Genomic DNA, 15,464 nt, shown 5'->3' on the forward strand with positions numbered 1-15,464 from the left:
CTGCTCTCATTCACCTGAAAATTATAAACGCATTACAGAACACGAACTATGTTGCATGTTTTGATACCCTCGTATTACGAAACTGTTTTTAAACTTACGTCTCCTGGTATGTCATTCTTAAGCCTGGCTATGAGTTCTCTTCATGCAATGCCTTCTACCTGATCGTAGTGCACTGCATGAAGACGTGTATAATGTCGTTGTATATTGCACCTCTTCACAGAATTAAATACTTTAGGACGTACAAGACAATGTGGACGACCATCCCTCTCAATGAATAGAAAGGTATCCTCCAATAGAGGTACAGGGCTCCTGCGGCTAGTCATAGCTGTCATTGAACACGGATTATTGCGTCAGTTGCGGCTGCATGCGGCCAGGGAGCAGTGAGTTCGCTTCCCCCCTCCACGCGGGCTCCGAGCTGCCGCAGTGAGCGCTCCGGCTCCCTGGAGCTCAGTTGGAACAGCCTGCACTAAACTGTTACATACTTCATCTGTTTCACAGACCAAAATAAGGACAATCAAACCACCATGAAATTTACTACCATGTAAAAAACTAGTACTTCTTCAGTTATACTAAGAAGCTTTGTTTCTTTACTATTACCTGATTACTATAAAGGGTTTGGACAAAAATATGGACACCAAAAACACAACACACTATCATGCCAATAAGATGTAGGAAACCTGTTTGCTCTTAAGAAAGCCTAGATCATCTCAGAATGGATAAATACAGGTCCTTTATGGTTCTCAGAGGTATCTTATACCATTTTCCTGCGATGTGGAGGTGGATAGTGTTCATGCACATTTCTCTCCAAAGTAGACCATGCCGTGGCCATGGGAGATGTGACACTCCATCCTCAAGCTCACATCAGTCCTGAGTCATGCAAGCTGTGTGAACAGGGGCCCAGTCATCTTGGAATACACCATTTTTCATTGGGGAACAAACATCATACAACGGGTGGACCCGATCAGCCAAAATGTTTAAATAATCCTTGGCAGTAATGCGACCTTGCAGAACATCCATGGAATACCACAATATGGCTGCCCAAATCATCACTAAACAACCCCTCCCCTCATGCATGTTTCACTCCTGGGACAAACTTGGCAGAAGTTGCGAAAAGTGTGAAACAAGACTCATACAACCTAATGACATTCTTCCATTACTCCACAGTCCAGGTTTTATGGCTGTGGTACCACTTTTTCTATTATGGGCATTTGCATCACTGACAAATGGTTGTGGCATTATAACTTGCCCTGCAGTGCCCTGCTTATGGAGTTCCTTTCGGGTTGTTGGTGCTGACAGGGTAAATGTGGGCAGCATTCAGTTCTGCAGTGACTTCTGTGGTGGTTGTTACCTTACTTTTCCCCACTATCTTCTCCATGACCATCTGTCATAATCACTCATGTATACTTTCATCCACATTGTGATTTAGCAGATGATATTTCTTTGGTTTTTCTGTATGTGGTATAACTCTTTGATACTTCGGCTACCTCGATTATGGATTCACTAGCTCGTGTTTGAATTAACTTAACTGTGACATAATGCACCCATAGCTACACAGAGCACTATTTTGACCATGACTGACACTTGCAAAAGATTGGAGCCATTGCACGGATGCTGTTCTTGGTTAAATACAACAGTGAAACCTGCAGGCTTGGCTAACTTCTACATTTATGTCAAGCATGCCTTTCTCATGGTGTTTTCATATTTTTGTCAACTATACTGAAATGTATCAAACAATAATATGTTCCTACCTTATACATACATTTACAATTAAGTGTGTTACTTATTATGCTGTTAATTAGAAGCCTCAAACAAGATAAGTTTATAATGTCTTTTGAATCTGACAAGTATCCAGTTTCTCGTTCTGTGTCTTCTTGCTAGCAACTTACTAAAGACTGTAGCAACATAATGTGCGAATGAATGAATGAATTGCAAAACCCACTGTCAATGCTAGACAAGAAAACAAAGCCTTTTTTGTGTGTGACCTTGTGGTTATGCAAATCATTGTTCATCTGAAATTTTTTATTATATGTTAAGTTATAGAACATATCATACTGTCTAAACACAACATGTTATAGAGTTAACTTACAGCAAGGAAATTCAAACAACTTTTCTAATGAACAAATTATGCAAAAAGCTTTTTCTATCATTTTATAAAAGATTAGCCTCAATAATTACAAATTGTTCATAATTCTTGCTCCTCTTCCTCCTTATTTTTACCTTTTCTTGTTTCACAACACAATTTTCAGCTGACTACTATAAGTGTTTTTTTACCTGGTGGGCTAGTTCATGTGCAATTACTATTGCAACCCACTGATGGGCAGGAGCAGATGTTTCATCTGGATCATAGAGGATGGATGTTTCACGGTAAGTGATCAGGCCCCAGTTCTCCATTGCTCCAGCAGCAAAATCAGGGATAGCAATAAGATCTGTTGAAGAAAGTTTCAATTAAGTGAGCCAATGAGTGAAAAAAGTACAGAAAAACAAATTGCCTAACAGATTAAGAATTACATTTACAGAACTGTAGGCATTTGATATCTGGAAACTGAGTATAAAAAGTAAAATGTAGCCATGGTAAGAGTTTAGTTTGTTAATATTATATGAGACACTATAAGGTTTAACAGCCCCTCTTTGTGTGCATGGATCTACAACAGTTGGCTTGGCATTCATCTGGGGAATGGTATTACATTATGTTTACAGGGCACACTAAACTTTTGAGTAGAGTAAGTAAAACCATCTCTGTAAATATGAAACCATTTTTTGGGGGGCAGGGAGGATACCGGAATACCTATTTTCTCTCTCTCTCTCTCTCTCTCTCTCTCTCTCTCTCTCTCTCTCACACACACACACACACACACACACACACACACACACAAATTTAGTTTGTCTACAGATAGCTACAAACTACCATATCATCATTGTCAAGATAGTTTTATACCAATTATTCTCTACATGCTAATTTTATGGGAAACTGGCAAAAATCTGCGTGTGTTGTCAAGTCACCTGTTATCTGTCTAAAACTGCAACTTCACATGTAGTTAAATTTAATTTTATTCATGCGACTGAAAATAAAGTGATTTTAATTTGAAGTGTATCAATGAAAATGTCCCCAAAGGTTAATATATCAACCTTTTATCTTCACTCATGATCATGTCGAGGCAATGACAACAAAATCTTCAACCAGACGATTTATGACAGTGGATATTTCCACTGATCTTACTGTGTGTCTCCAAAAAGCAAAGGTTCTGAACTCTTGTTCTGGTTTGGCAAACAATTTTAATCCTCTAGAAAGTTTCATAATTTTCTTGTTTTGTAACTTTTACAATTAAAAATGTCATCTTATAGTGACCTTTATGACATAGCTGCAGGCCTTTGAAATATCTGTACAATCTCATCCCTTTTCTTATTATGAAACAAACATTAGTGTACAGAAAACCACAGGAAGTAAATGCCTATTAAAACTGTCATGTTACTTTCTTTGCAGTGGTAGAAATTTAGTTCCGTAGAATGATGTCTATCAACGCACAAGTGGGTTCAGGTGGCTACTGCAGGCAGCAGAATTGGCCAGTTCAGAGCCCTGTTCTTATACAGGGTTTACATAAAGTCTGGGAATACTTCCAATTATTTATTGCACAAGAACTAAACATTGTACAGATGTCATACATATTGCATTTTGAAGAGAAACTCTGAAATCTTTTTTTGATAATATTCGATATGCGAATCATGAGTGTCCCAGCAGATGTCAATATGGTAATTGATTTCTTGCCATACCCATCCCAGCATGACATCATCGACTGTGGCAGTCGCTTGCCATATTTTCTCCCGGAGCTCTGCTACATCACTTAGTAGACACGATACATACACCAGATCTTTAATGTGTCCCCACAGAAAAAAGTCACATGGAGTGAGATCTTGTGATCGGGGAGGCCATTTCATGAAACATCTGTTCTCTTCTGTTGCATGGCTGATCCATCAATGTGGCAGCTCCGTATTCAGGTAACCACTAAGTTCATGATGAAAATGAGGTGGAGCCCCATCCTGTTGAAAGATGAACAGAGAGTCCAATTGCATTTGGGGCATCAGCCATTGCTGCAACGTGTCCAAGTAGGAACATCCAGTGACAATGCTCCCAGCGAAGAAGGATGGCCCACACAGTTTTCGACATGATACGGCACAAAAAACATTTACCTTTGGGGAATAATGCTCAAATTCAATGCATTCATATGGATGCTTTGTACCCCAGATTTGACAATTATTCCTGTTCACTTTCCCATTAGTGTGAAAAGTGGCTTCACCGCTAAAAATTAAGTGACCAACAAAGCCGTCCCCATCCTCATTCAATTGTTGCAATGTGAGCAAAACTCAAAATACTTGTCTTTGTCGTTGTCATTGGGCTTCTGCACTATCTCCAATTTGAATGGTTTCATACACAGCTTTTGTTGCAGGACTTTCAACACTGTCATTGGACCCATTTTGAGTTCACGCAATGCATGACACACCAATTTCTTTGGACTCCTTATGAATGTCCCTCATAGGTGCTCCACGTTCACTTCACTCACACTGGGATGTCCACTTCTCTTTGCCAGGCACAAGTAACCTGTCTTGACAAATTTGTTGTGCCAGTGGTAAATGGCCTTCCTTGTTGGTGGCTTCTTACCATAACTTGGTTCTAAACATCCGTTGAACAGCTGTAGCACACTTGTTTTTGTCGAATTCCAACACACAAAGCTCGCTCCGCACCTTAACTCGCCACGTTTGTGACTAGTAATGACTATGGGTAAATTACCAATCTACGCTGTGGCAGTAGACATGAAAAAAAAATTGCAGGGTTTCCCTTAAAAATGACATATGTATGATATCTGTACAATGTTTGGTTCTTGTGCAATAAACAACTGAAAGTGTTCCTGGACTTTATGTACACCCTGTACTGTGTGACTTCCCCTTATGGAGATGTGTGAAGGACAAAATTTGCCAGACCAAACCACATATGCTGGGTGATTTGAAAGATCACATCCAGATGGTTTTTACTAAAGCTAGACAAGAGCTCCTGTTGAAGTTCATCTGAAAATATTGTCAAACTATTAGATAAATTGTTGGAATATGCTTGCACTTATGTGTGCACTGTAAAAACAATTTGGATCTTCCCACTGATCATAATAAATCTTGTTTCAAAAAATAGGCAAATTATTTTAGGAAATAATAGTAATTTCCAATACACTTACTTTCCATTTGTCTTGTATAATAGAGGCCTTGTGTGCCTAAAAAGAAACAACGCTTGACGAGGAATTAAAATGGATGAAATTAATCTGCCTGTACCTTTAATCTTTTCTTCTTCACAATAGCAACTTATTTAAACCATAAACAACCAAGTCCAATGCAACCAGTCACTAAACTTTAAACCTTCAATTATGACATACTGTGGAATCTTTGCTCCATCTTTAGATGTCAGTTTTGAGTTTAAGATCACAAACATTGATCCTAGAATGGCAAAATATTCAAATAAAGGTTTTTAAAAATCAGTCACTCTGATTGCATCTACATTTGTGGTTTAATAAAAGCAAAGACTTAGCACTGATGTTGCATATCTGCAATCCTGTGAATCCACTTTGCATGTTTCCTTAAAGAATTCTGCATTTGAGCATACTCACTCAATGCTAACAGATGGTACCAAAGGCATTGCACGTATTAGCATCTTCTGATTTAAACAGAGTTCTTTTTCCATCTAGTGTGCAGTAGTTATCATGATTTTGTACGTTAGTGGCCATTACTTTCACTTACTTTAGCAGATTATATTCCTACATAAATGAGTCCTGTAGCAAGGCTTCTGAAGCACAATATCAGCGAAGAATTAAAAGTTTTGTGACTTGTTACAGGTTGCTTATTAATTTTACAGTTTAAACATACAGTCATGGAATCAGCCTTAAAAACATGTAGAGAAAGAAAGAGAGAGAGAGAGAGAGAGAGAGAGAGAGAGAGAGAGAGAGAGAGAGAGAGAATATGTGTAATTAAAAAAAAATGTAAATTAGAAACAAATTCTGATTCTGATGCAGCTGAAGTGGCACTTGTCTTAATAATAATAATAAATAATAATAATAATACTTTATCATAGAAGGCTTTTAAAAAAGACCAGGAAGAGTTATGTTTAATTCCTGTTGTTTGAGTTTAGGTAACACTGATGGCTGACTATTAGAATTTGTTCTGTTATTATAGTGTACATTAACCCTGAAGGGGACTACATTAAAAAATGGCCCATTTTTTAGATGAACACACCGTGTTTCATTGCCACCTCATGCTTTTTCTCCCATTTGTCTTAATACAGGCAGAGAATGAAGATGCAAGAACATTTAACACCAGACAATATTACTTTTAACATAGCCATGCTGATCTACAAAAAAGTAATAACCTTGTTTAGGTAATGGGTACTGAACTCTGAAAAAGTCTTCATAGTAATCCATGATATCAGTTGCAGTCTTAAGTGCAAATTTTGCTTGTGGTATCAAATCCCTTGGAGCATATACCGATACATTAATATCTCTTCTGTTTGTCTTGCTGCTGATATAGTCGTAATCACATACAACAAAGGCAACGAGGTATGTACTCATTTCAACAGACTCCCAAAAGTCATCTCTCAGCTGGAACAGTAGAAGTTATTTCTGATATATTTGAAATCATCAAAAGGAACAAACAGAAATTATGAATACAGAGTATTATGTATTACACAAACTCACTAATCCAGTTCCCATATAAAAACCAGCATCTTCTGTAGTTTTAACAGGCATATTGAACAGAGCAATATGAAACCTGTCTCTGAAGATTGACATTTTAAAGCGGGCTTTAAACTGTGGTTCATCAAAGCATGGAAATGCTGATCTTGCATATGTTGGCTCAAAGTGAGTTGTTGCAAGATATCTGAAAGACAAGAAAATAAAAATGAATACATATTATTAAAACCTACTTATACTAAATAAATTATAAACTTTAGGCACAAAAAATCATTTCATGGTGTAGCTATTTCAATGTAATTCAAACTTTAATATTACTTGGAAAAATGCAATTAGTTAACAGCTGCTGAATGTCACCTAAGAATATTAATTTTAATATTACTGAACAGTATGAAATTGATTTTTGCTATTGTTGCTAGTTATAGTGCAAATATAATTAACAATGATGAGTCCATTTGTTTACATTTTCTTTTTTTTTCTTTTTTCTCCATTTTCTACCTCATCTTCAGGTCCTAATAAAAGATCTGAATGTTATCTGATGTCCCTGCAAAACACGTTTCATTATCTTGTAGATCTACATAATAGTAGATATCTGATGACCATTTGTTATTCTACTTCATGTACTCTTGTGGTATGCACCCCAGTTGAAAGCATCTGGTAATGCCTTTACAGACCTTTTCATAGGTGTATGAGATCCATCATTTGCTAATGATTTCCTTCTATGTTGCCCTATTATTATTATTATTATTATTATTGTTATTATTATTATTATTATTGTTATTATTATTATTATTGTTATTATTATTATTATTATTGTTATTATTATTATTATTATTATTGTTATTATTATTCTCTTACATTTATCACACTTTATTTTAAAAGGCTTTGTTTGAAGTTTTTCAATTTATTTCAGTAGTAACATATTTTCCTAATCTCACTGTTGGTAATTTGTTTCTCTCAGATATCTTTAATGTGTGACCATTTCACTACCTCTTCTTTTGCTATCTCCTCAGCCTAGGTTATTAGTCACACAAGTAACACTAGCAAATTCATGCATATCTGTAAGCATACCAGTCAAAACATTAGTAACCCCCCCCCCCCCCCCTCCATTCCCCCGAAGACAACTTTAGTAATGCCCTCAATTCAGCAACGAAGCAGGACCACAAGTTCTTCACATATGCTATGCCTAGATAAGGCCAGTTATTAATATTGCATGCTGTGGAGCTGTCAAACTAGGAATACTGACTGCTATGTTTCACTCATTGTTCTAAACAGTCCCAAACATTTTTTGTGGGATTAAGATCGAGTGATTTAGGAGACCAGCCAATGTGTGATAGGTGCCCAAGTGTTCAACTATGAACAAGTGAATGTACAGGGGCAAAACACAAAATATTTGAACACTGCAATAAATGCGCCCTTGAACATAAATGCAGATGTTTGCCAAGACTGCAGGTTGTGATGTTGTATTTGACCATGTTTGACACCTGTGCAATGTCTTCAGTACAGTGCAAGTGTCATCGTGGTAACAACAGTATCTTGTGTAGTTGAGTGTGTTATATCAGAGGTAAGTGAATTCAAATGTGGACAAATTGTTGTTGCTTGTAAGGTGGATACTTTTATAAGCAAGGTAGCTGAAGTGTTTGGTTTATCAAGAGACACTGTATTGCACAATATACCTCATACGGGGAAAGGGGAAAAACCATCATGTGCCAAGTAACAATGGCTCATTGCAGAGAATTGTGATGAGAAATAAGAGAATGGCAGTCGCAGAAGTCACTATATAACTGAATGCCACACCCATGTACCTTGCCAGCATCAAAACAACATGAAGGGAGCACCACAAGCAGGGAATTGCAAGATGAGCTGGAATTTCAAAACCACCCATCAGTGATTGAGAAGACAGTGTTGACAGCATAAAAGCCAGACTGTGGAGCAACAGAAGAAAGCCATTTGGTCAGATGAGTCTTGTTTCACACTGTTTCCAATTTCAGCCCACATTAACATTCCAAGAGCAAAACAGGGTGGGTATTCAGTGAATATTTGGGCAGTCACATCATGGTATTCCATGGGCCCCATTGTTTATCTGTAAGCTCTTTTTACTGCAAAGGTTTATGTGACAATGCTGGCTGATCAGGTCCGCCCCATAGTACAATGTTTGTTCCCAAATGGTGATGCTGTGCGCCAAGATGACACGACCACTGTCCACACAGCTCACACCACCCAGGACTAGTTTAGGAGGCTGAGCATGAAGTGTCACATCTCCCCTAGCCACAACAGTCACCAGATCTCAACATTATTGAGCCTTCGGAGTCTACCTTGAGAGAAGTGTATGATCACTATCCACCTCCACCATTGTTACCTAAACTTGGCACTATTTTGCAGAAAGAATGGTGTAAGGTTCCCTTGGATACCATACAGGACTTTTCTTTATCCATCCAGAGGTGACTGGAAGCTGTTTTGAAAGCCAATGGTTTTAGTACACCTGCATTAGGCATGGTAATGTCTTGTGATTCCAGTGTTTCAGTATTTTAGTCTATCCCCTGTAGCTCTGTGAACATTACTGTTGTCAACTTGGAAGATGAGATTTTCTACAGCATATCAATCAGGAAGATGTAGAACAAAGGGCCACACTTGGTCACCAAGAATGTAGAAATAATTATTCTCTTCCATGTTCCTGATAATTTGAACACGAGAGCCCAAGTCATATACCAAAACAGTTCCAAACCATCGCAGAAATACCTCTGGCCTAATTTACACACTTTATACATTACAGTTTAAGCAACTCACTGGGCAGTTGATGCTCTTAAAGCATTACATCATTTAAAGATAGGTGTAATTGTGGCTCTTTGGACCACACTACATGCATCCAGTCAGTGTCCAGTTTCAGTGTTTGATTCACTCAAATGTACAGCTTTAAATGCCACTATGAACAACAGCATTTTATGTGGAAATCTTTCAATGCAGCTCTCTTCATAATGTTCACTTGGCAAGTATTTGACACTCACCGGCATTCACTGACAACAGCAAATCTTGTTGGCTATGAAACTGATTGTCAGTGACAAGGTATGTTACTCATCTTTCCCAGGAAAGATATTGATAAACCATCTCTTTTTGTTTCTCATCTGATAATCAGTCTGCAGTCTTAACCTGTTTCTATACAAACATACATAAATGGTCAACCACAACTATGACCATGACACACTGTAATCATTCTACTGCAGAGGTTCCCAAACTGTGGGTAATTCCTCCCTGAGGGATAAAATGAAACTTCCTGAGCAGTAAAAATCAAAAGTAGATGACTGTGTCTCTCAGAAAACTAAATTATTTTTAAAATATCACCATCATTAGTGGCAGTGGTTAGAACAAAGCAATGGCAGACCAAAGTCTACTAGTTTCAGCCAGCTCAGAAATATGGAGTCCTGCAATCAAGTCATTTATACAACAGTAATTATAGTTCACATATTTTGACTTTGTTGATTTTCAATGGGGATGCAGGGTGTGAGTGAAACTAGCTTCGCTGGGAAGGCGAGTGGTGCAGCTTTCTATTCTGAGAAATTACATGTAGCACTTGTGACGCACTAAGAGTTGCTTCATTATCTATTCTACCACACAAACTACAGAAAATCAGCTCTTTGGAAAGAAATGTTGGAGTAAAGGTTTAAATATGTTGAAGTAGAATTTTGACTATGATAGCAAAGAAACAAAAAAGAAGGACTGGAATGTACCTGGAGCATGACTTGTTATTTATGCCGACTGTGAACAAAGCAACTATAAAAGTAAGACATACCATTCATCTACATAGATACTCTGCAGCTATCATCTACATGGATACTCTGCAAATCACACTTAAGTGCCTGGCAGATGGTTCACTGAACCACCTTCACAATAATTCTCTATTATTTCAGTCTCTAACAGTGTACAAGAGAAATGAAAACCTATATCTTTCTATGTGAGGTCTGATTTCCCTAATTTTATTATGATAATCATTTCTCCCTATGTAGGTCAGTGTCAACAAAATATTTTTGCATTCAGAGGAGAAAGCTGGTAGTTGAGATTTCATGAGAAGATTCTGATGAAATGAAAAACAATTTTGTTTTAATGATATCCCCCTCAAATCCTGTATCATAGTCCATTCCTTCCGAACGGAATATGCAAATGTAGACGAGATGTGGCTCAAATTCGAAGATATAGTAGCAACAGCAATTGAGAGATTCATACCTCATAAATTGGTAAGAGACGGAACTGATCCCCCATGGTACACAAAACACGTCCGAACGCAGTTGCAGAGGCAACAGAAAAAGCATGCGAAATTCAGGAGAACGCGAAGTCCTGAAGATTGGCTAAAATTTACAGATGCGCGAAATTTGGCATGGACTTCAATGCGAGATGCCTTAATAGGTTCCACAACGAAACATTGTCTCGAAATTTAGTAGAAAATCCAAAGAAATTCTGGTCGTATGTAAAGTACACAAGCAGCAAGACGCAGTCAATACCTTTGCTGCGCAGTTCCGATAGTACTGTTACCGAAGACTGTGCCGCTAAAGCGGAGTTATTGAACGCAGTTTTCCGAAATTCATTCACCTGGGAAGACGAATGGAATATTGCAGAATTTGAAACATGAACAGCTGTTACCATGAGTTTCTTAGAAGTAGATACCTTAGGGGTTGCGAAGCAACTCAAATCGCTTGATATGGCAAGTCTTCAGGTCCAGATTGTATATCGATTAGGTTTCTTTCAGATTACGCTGATACAATAGCTCCCTACTTAGCACTCATATACAATCGCTTGCTCACCGATAGATCTGTACCTACAGACTGGAAAATTGCGTAGGTTGCACCAGTGTTTAAGAAGGGTAGTAGGAGTAATCCATCGAACTACAGACCTATATCATTGACGTCGGTTTGCAGTACGGTTTTGGAGCATATACTGTATTCAAACATTATGAATCTCCTCAAAGGGAACAATCTATTGATATGTAGTCAGCATGGTTTCTGAAAACATCATTCTTGTGCAACACAGCTAGCTCTTTATTCGCACGAAGTAATGGCTGGTCTCGACAGGGGATCTCAAGTTGATTCCGTATTTCTAGATATCTGGAAACCTTTTGACACCACTCCTCACAAGTGACTTCTAATCAAGCTGCAGGCCTATGGGGTATCGTCTTAGTTGCGCGACTGAATTCATGATTTCCTTTCAGGAAGGTCGCAGCTCCTAGTAATAGACGGCAAATCTGCGAGTAAAACTGAAGTGATATCAGGTATTCCCCAGGGAAGCGTCCTGGGACCTCTGCTGTTCCTGATCTATATAAATGACCTGGGTGACAATCTGAGCAGTTCTCTTAGATTGTTCGCAGATGATGCTGTAATTTGCCATCTAGTAAGGCCATCCGAAGACCAGTATCAGTTGCAAAGCAATTTAGAAAAGATTGCTGTATGGTGTGGCAGGTGGCAGTTGACGCTAAATAACAAAAAGTGTGAGGTGATCCACATGAGTTCCAAAAGAAATCCATTGCAATTCGATTACTCGATAAATAGTACAATTCTCAAGGTTGTCAATTCAACTAAGTACCTGGGTGTTAAAATTACGAACAACTTCAGTTGGAAAGACCACATAGATAACATTGTGGGGAAGGCGAGCCAAAGGTTGCATTTCATTGGCAGGACACTTAGAAGATGCAACAAGTCCACTAAAGAGACAGCTTACACTACACTCATTCGTCCTCTGTTAGAATATTGCTGCGCGGTGTGGGATCCTTACCAGGTGGGATTGACGGAGGACATCGAAAGGGTGAAAAAAAGGGGCAGCTCATTTTGTATTATCACGTAATAGGGGAGAGAGTGTGGCAGATATGATACGCGAGTTGGAATGAAAGTCATTACAGCAAAGACGTTTTTCGTCGCGGTGAGATCTATTTACGAAATTTCAGTCACCAACTTTCTCTTCTGAATGCGAAAATATTTTTTTGAGCACAACCTACATAGGTAGGAATGATCATCAAAATAAAATAAGAGAAATCAGAGCTCGAACAGAAAGGTTTAGGTGTTCGTTTTTCCCGCGCGCTGTTCGGGAGTGGAGTGGTAGAGAGATAGTATGATTGTGGTTCGATGACCCCTCTGCCAAGCACTTAAATGTGAATTGCAGAGTAATCATGTAGATGTAGATGTCACCTATTTTGCAACAATACAAAATGTGCTGCCCTTCTTTGAACTTCCTTGATGCACTACATTAATCTGATCTCATACAATATAGCAGTACTCCAAAGGAGGACTGGCAAGTGTAGTGCAGGCAGTCTCTTTAGTAGGTGTGTTACATTGCGCAAGTGTTCTGCTAATAAAATGCAGTCTTTGGTTTGCCTTCCCCACAACATTTTATGTGTGTTCTTTCCAATTAAGTTATTCGTAATTGTAATTCCTAGGTATTTAGTTGAATTTATGGCCTTTAGATTTCACTGATTTATGGTGCAAAAGAAGTTTAATGGATTTCTTTTAGCACTCATGGATGACCTCACACTTTTCATTACTTAGTGTCAATTGCCAATTTTTGCACCAAACTGATATCTTTTGTTATTTCTCAATTTGTTTAGATCTTCTGATGGGTATATAGATGATGAACAACAGCATCATCTGCAAACAACCTAAGACGGCTGCTCAGATTGTCTCCTAAATCATTTATATAGATAAGGAACACCAGAGGGCATATAACACTACCTTGGGGAATGCCAGAAATCACTTCTGTTTTACTCGAAGACTTTCCATCAATTACCACAAACTGTGACCCCTCTGACAAGCAATCATAAATCCAGTCACATTAATGAGATGATATTTCACAAGGATGCAACTTCACTATAAGCCACAAGTGTGGTACAGTGTCAAAAGTCTTCTGGAAATCTAGAAATACAGAATCAATTTGAAATCACTTGTCAGTGGCACTCAATACTTTGTGTGTGTAAAGGGCTAGTTGTGGTCCACAAGAACGATGTTTTTTAAATCCTTGTTGGCTATTTATCAATAGACAATTCTCTTCCAGGTAATTCATAATCTTTGAACACATTGTATGTTCTAAAAGCCTGTTGCATATCAGCATTGCTGATAAGGGCCTGTAGTTTATTTTATTACTCCTGTTACCTTTCTTGAATACTGGTATGAGCTGTGCAACTTTCCAGTCTTTGGGTATGGATATTTCATTGATTGAGTGATTTCAGATGATAGTTAAGTATGGAGCTACTGTATCAGCATACTGTGAAAGGAAATCAATTGGTATACACTCTGGACTTGCTTTTATCAAGTGATTTAAGTTGCTTCACTACTCTGAGGATATCTACTTCTAAGTTACTCATGCTGGCAGCTGTTCTTGATTTGAATTATATAAAATTTACTTTGTCTTCTACGGAGAATTATGAAAGGCTGTGTCGTTGATAGTATTTCCATTGCTATTGTACATAGAAGGCAATGATTGGGTCTTGCCACTAGCTTACTTTACATATGACCAGAATCTCTTTGGACTTTCTGTCAGGTTTTGGGACAAATTTTCATTTTGGGAACTACAATAAGCATTTAACATTGAAGTCTGTGCTAAATTTTGGGCTTCTGTAGAAGATCACCAATACTGAAGATTTTGTGTTCATTTAAATTTGGCACACTTTTTTTTTGTTTTTTCTGCGACAGTGTTCTGACTCATTTTGTGTACCAAGGGAGATCAGCTCCATTGTTTGTTAATTTATTTGGTATAAATCTCTCAACTGCTATCAATGCTATTTCTCTGAATTTGAACCACATCTGGTCTACACTTTGTTAATTTGGAAGGAGTAAAGATCGTCTCTCAAGAAGGCGTCAAGTGAAGTTTTTTTGAATAGGTATATTTTCCACTTATTTTTGGAGGATTTGGGGGTTACAATATTGAATCATCTTGTTGATTCATTAATTCTTGGTTTAATAAAATGCTTACAACATACAAATAAATGTATCGTACATAATGTTAAAAATGAAAGTAGTCAAAAACCTTCTTAATTCTAAAGTTTTGTTCGGTACAAATGTTGGTTGCATGCACTAATTGCCCCAGTGTTACACAGTCAGCACATCATCTTTATCCTGTTCGTAGCATCTAATGTCTCGTGTATGTGGAGCTATCTACATACCCATACTGTTCTGGTAATCTTTAGTTTGTAACTAACAATATATTCACTCTTATCATGTTGCTCTCAGGTCAAATACACACACTGCCTGGAGCACCATCTGAAAATACAGAGAATGTATTTTGCATATATACACACACTGCATTTTCAGATGTTAAAGAAAAAACTTAAATTGATAAAAATGCACAGTTTTATGAATGTAGTGTTCCTTTTAAGTTTCCAAATCCCAGAAACCTATGCTTACAAAATTATCAAATAAACATTTACTGTGAACGGAGGAAATTTAATACAACACAATACCTTCTGCTCACATTTTGAGAAATTTTATAAACCTATTATACATTAGCAGATCTCATTGCTTTAACTATTTCTTATTATCTCAGCTGTTTCACAGTATTCTCAAGAGTTGCACTTGAACAGGTACATATTTTTTATTCTAATTCTGTTTTTATCTCATAGTTTCTTGCCCCACAAAACTCTCGCAGCACTGTATATTAGTGAAAACACTGTATAAGGGATCGGTTGGTAGGACATGTTCTGAGGCATCAAGGGATCACCAATTTAGTACTGGAGGGCAGCGTGGAGGGTAAAAATCATAGAGGGAGACCAAGAGA

The 15,464-nt window shown here is 37.8% G+C and overlaps 1 protein-coding gene across 7 annotated transcripts in view; it reads right to left on the bottom strand.

Annotated features, from left to right (window-relative positions):
• LOC126365777 (glutamyl aminopeptidase-like) overlaps positions 1-15,464 on the bottom strand; it is a 790,794-nt gene that overhangs the window by 92,560 nt on the left and 682,770 nt on the right. For all 7 annotated transcript variants that reach the window (XM_050008333.1, XM_050008334.1, XM_050008337.1 and 4 more), the window contains 3 exons: positions 6,726-6,906; positions 6,401-6,629; positions 2,272-2,426 (listed from right to left, as the gene is read on the bottom strand). In XM_050008333.1, the coding sequence (XP_049864290.1) occupies positions 2,272-2,426; positions 6,401-6,629; positions 6,726-6,906 (565 nt within the window). The remainder of the gene's footprint in view (positions 1-2,271; positions 2,427-6,400; positions 6,630-6,725; positions 6,907-15,464) is intronic.

The sequence above is a fragment of the Schistocerca gregaria genome, chromosome 4 (genome assembly GCF_023897955.1).
Source record: "Schistocerca gregaria isolate iqSchGreg1 chromosome 4, iqSchGreg1.2, whole genome shotgun sequence".
Classification (NCBI taxonomy): Eukaryota; Metazoa; Arthropoda; class Insecta; order Orthoptera; family Acrididae; genus Schistocerca; species Schistocerca gregaria.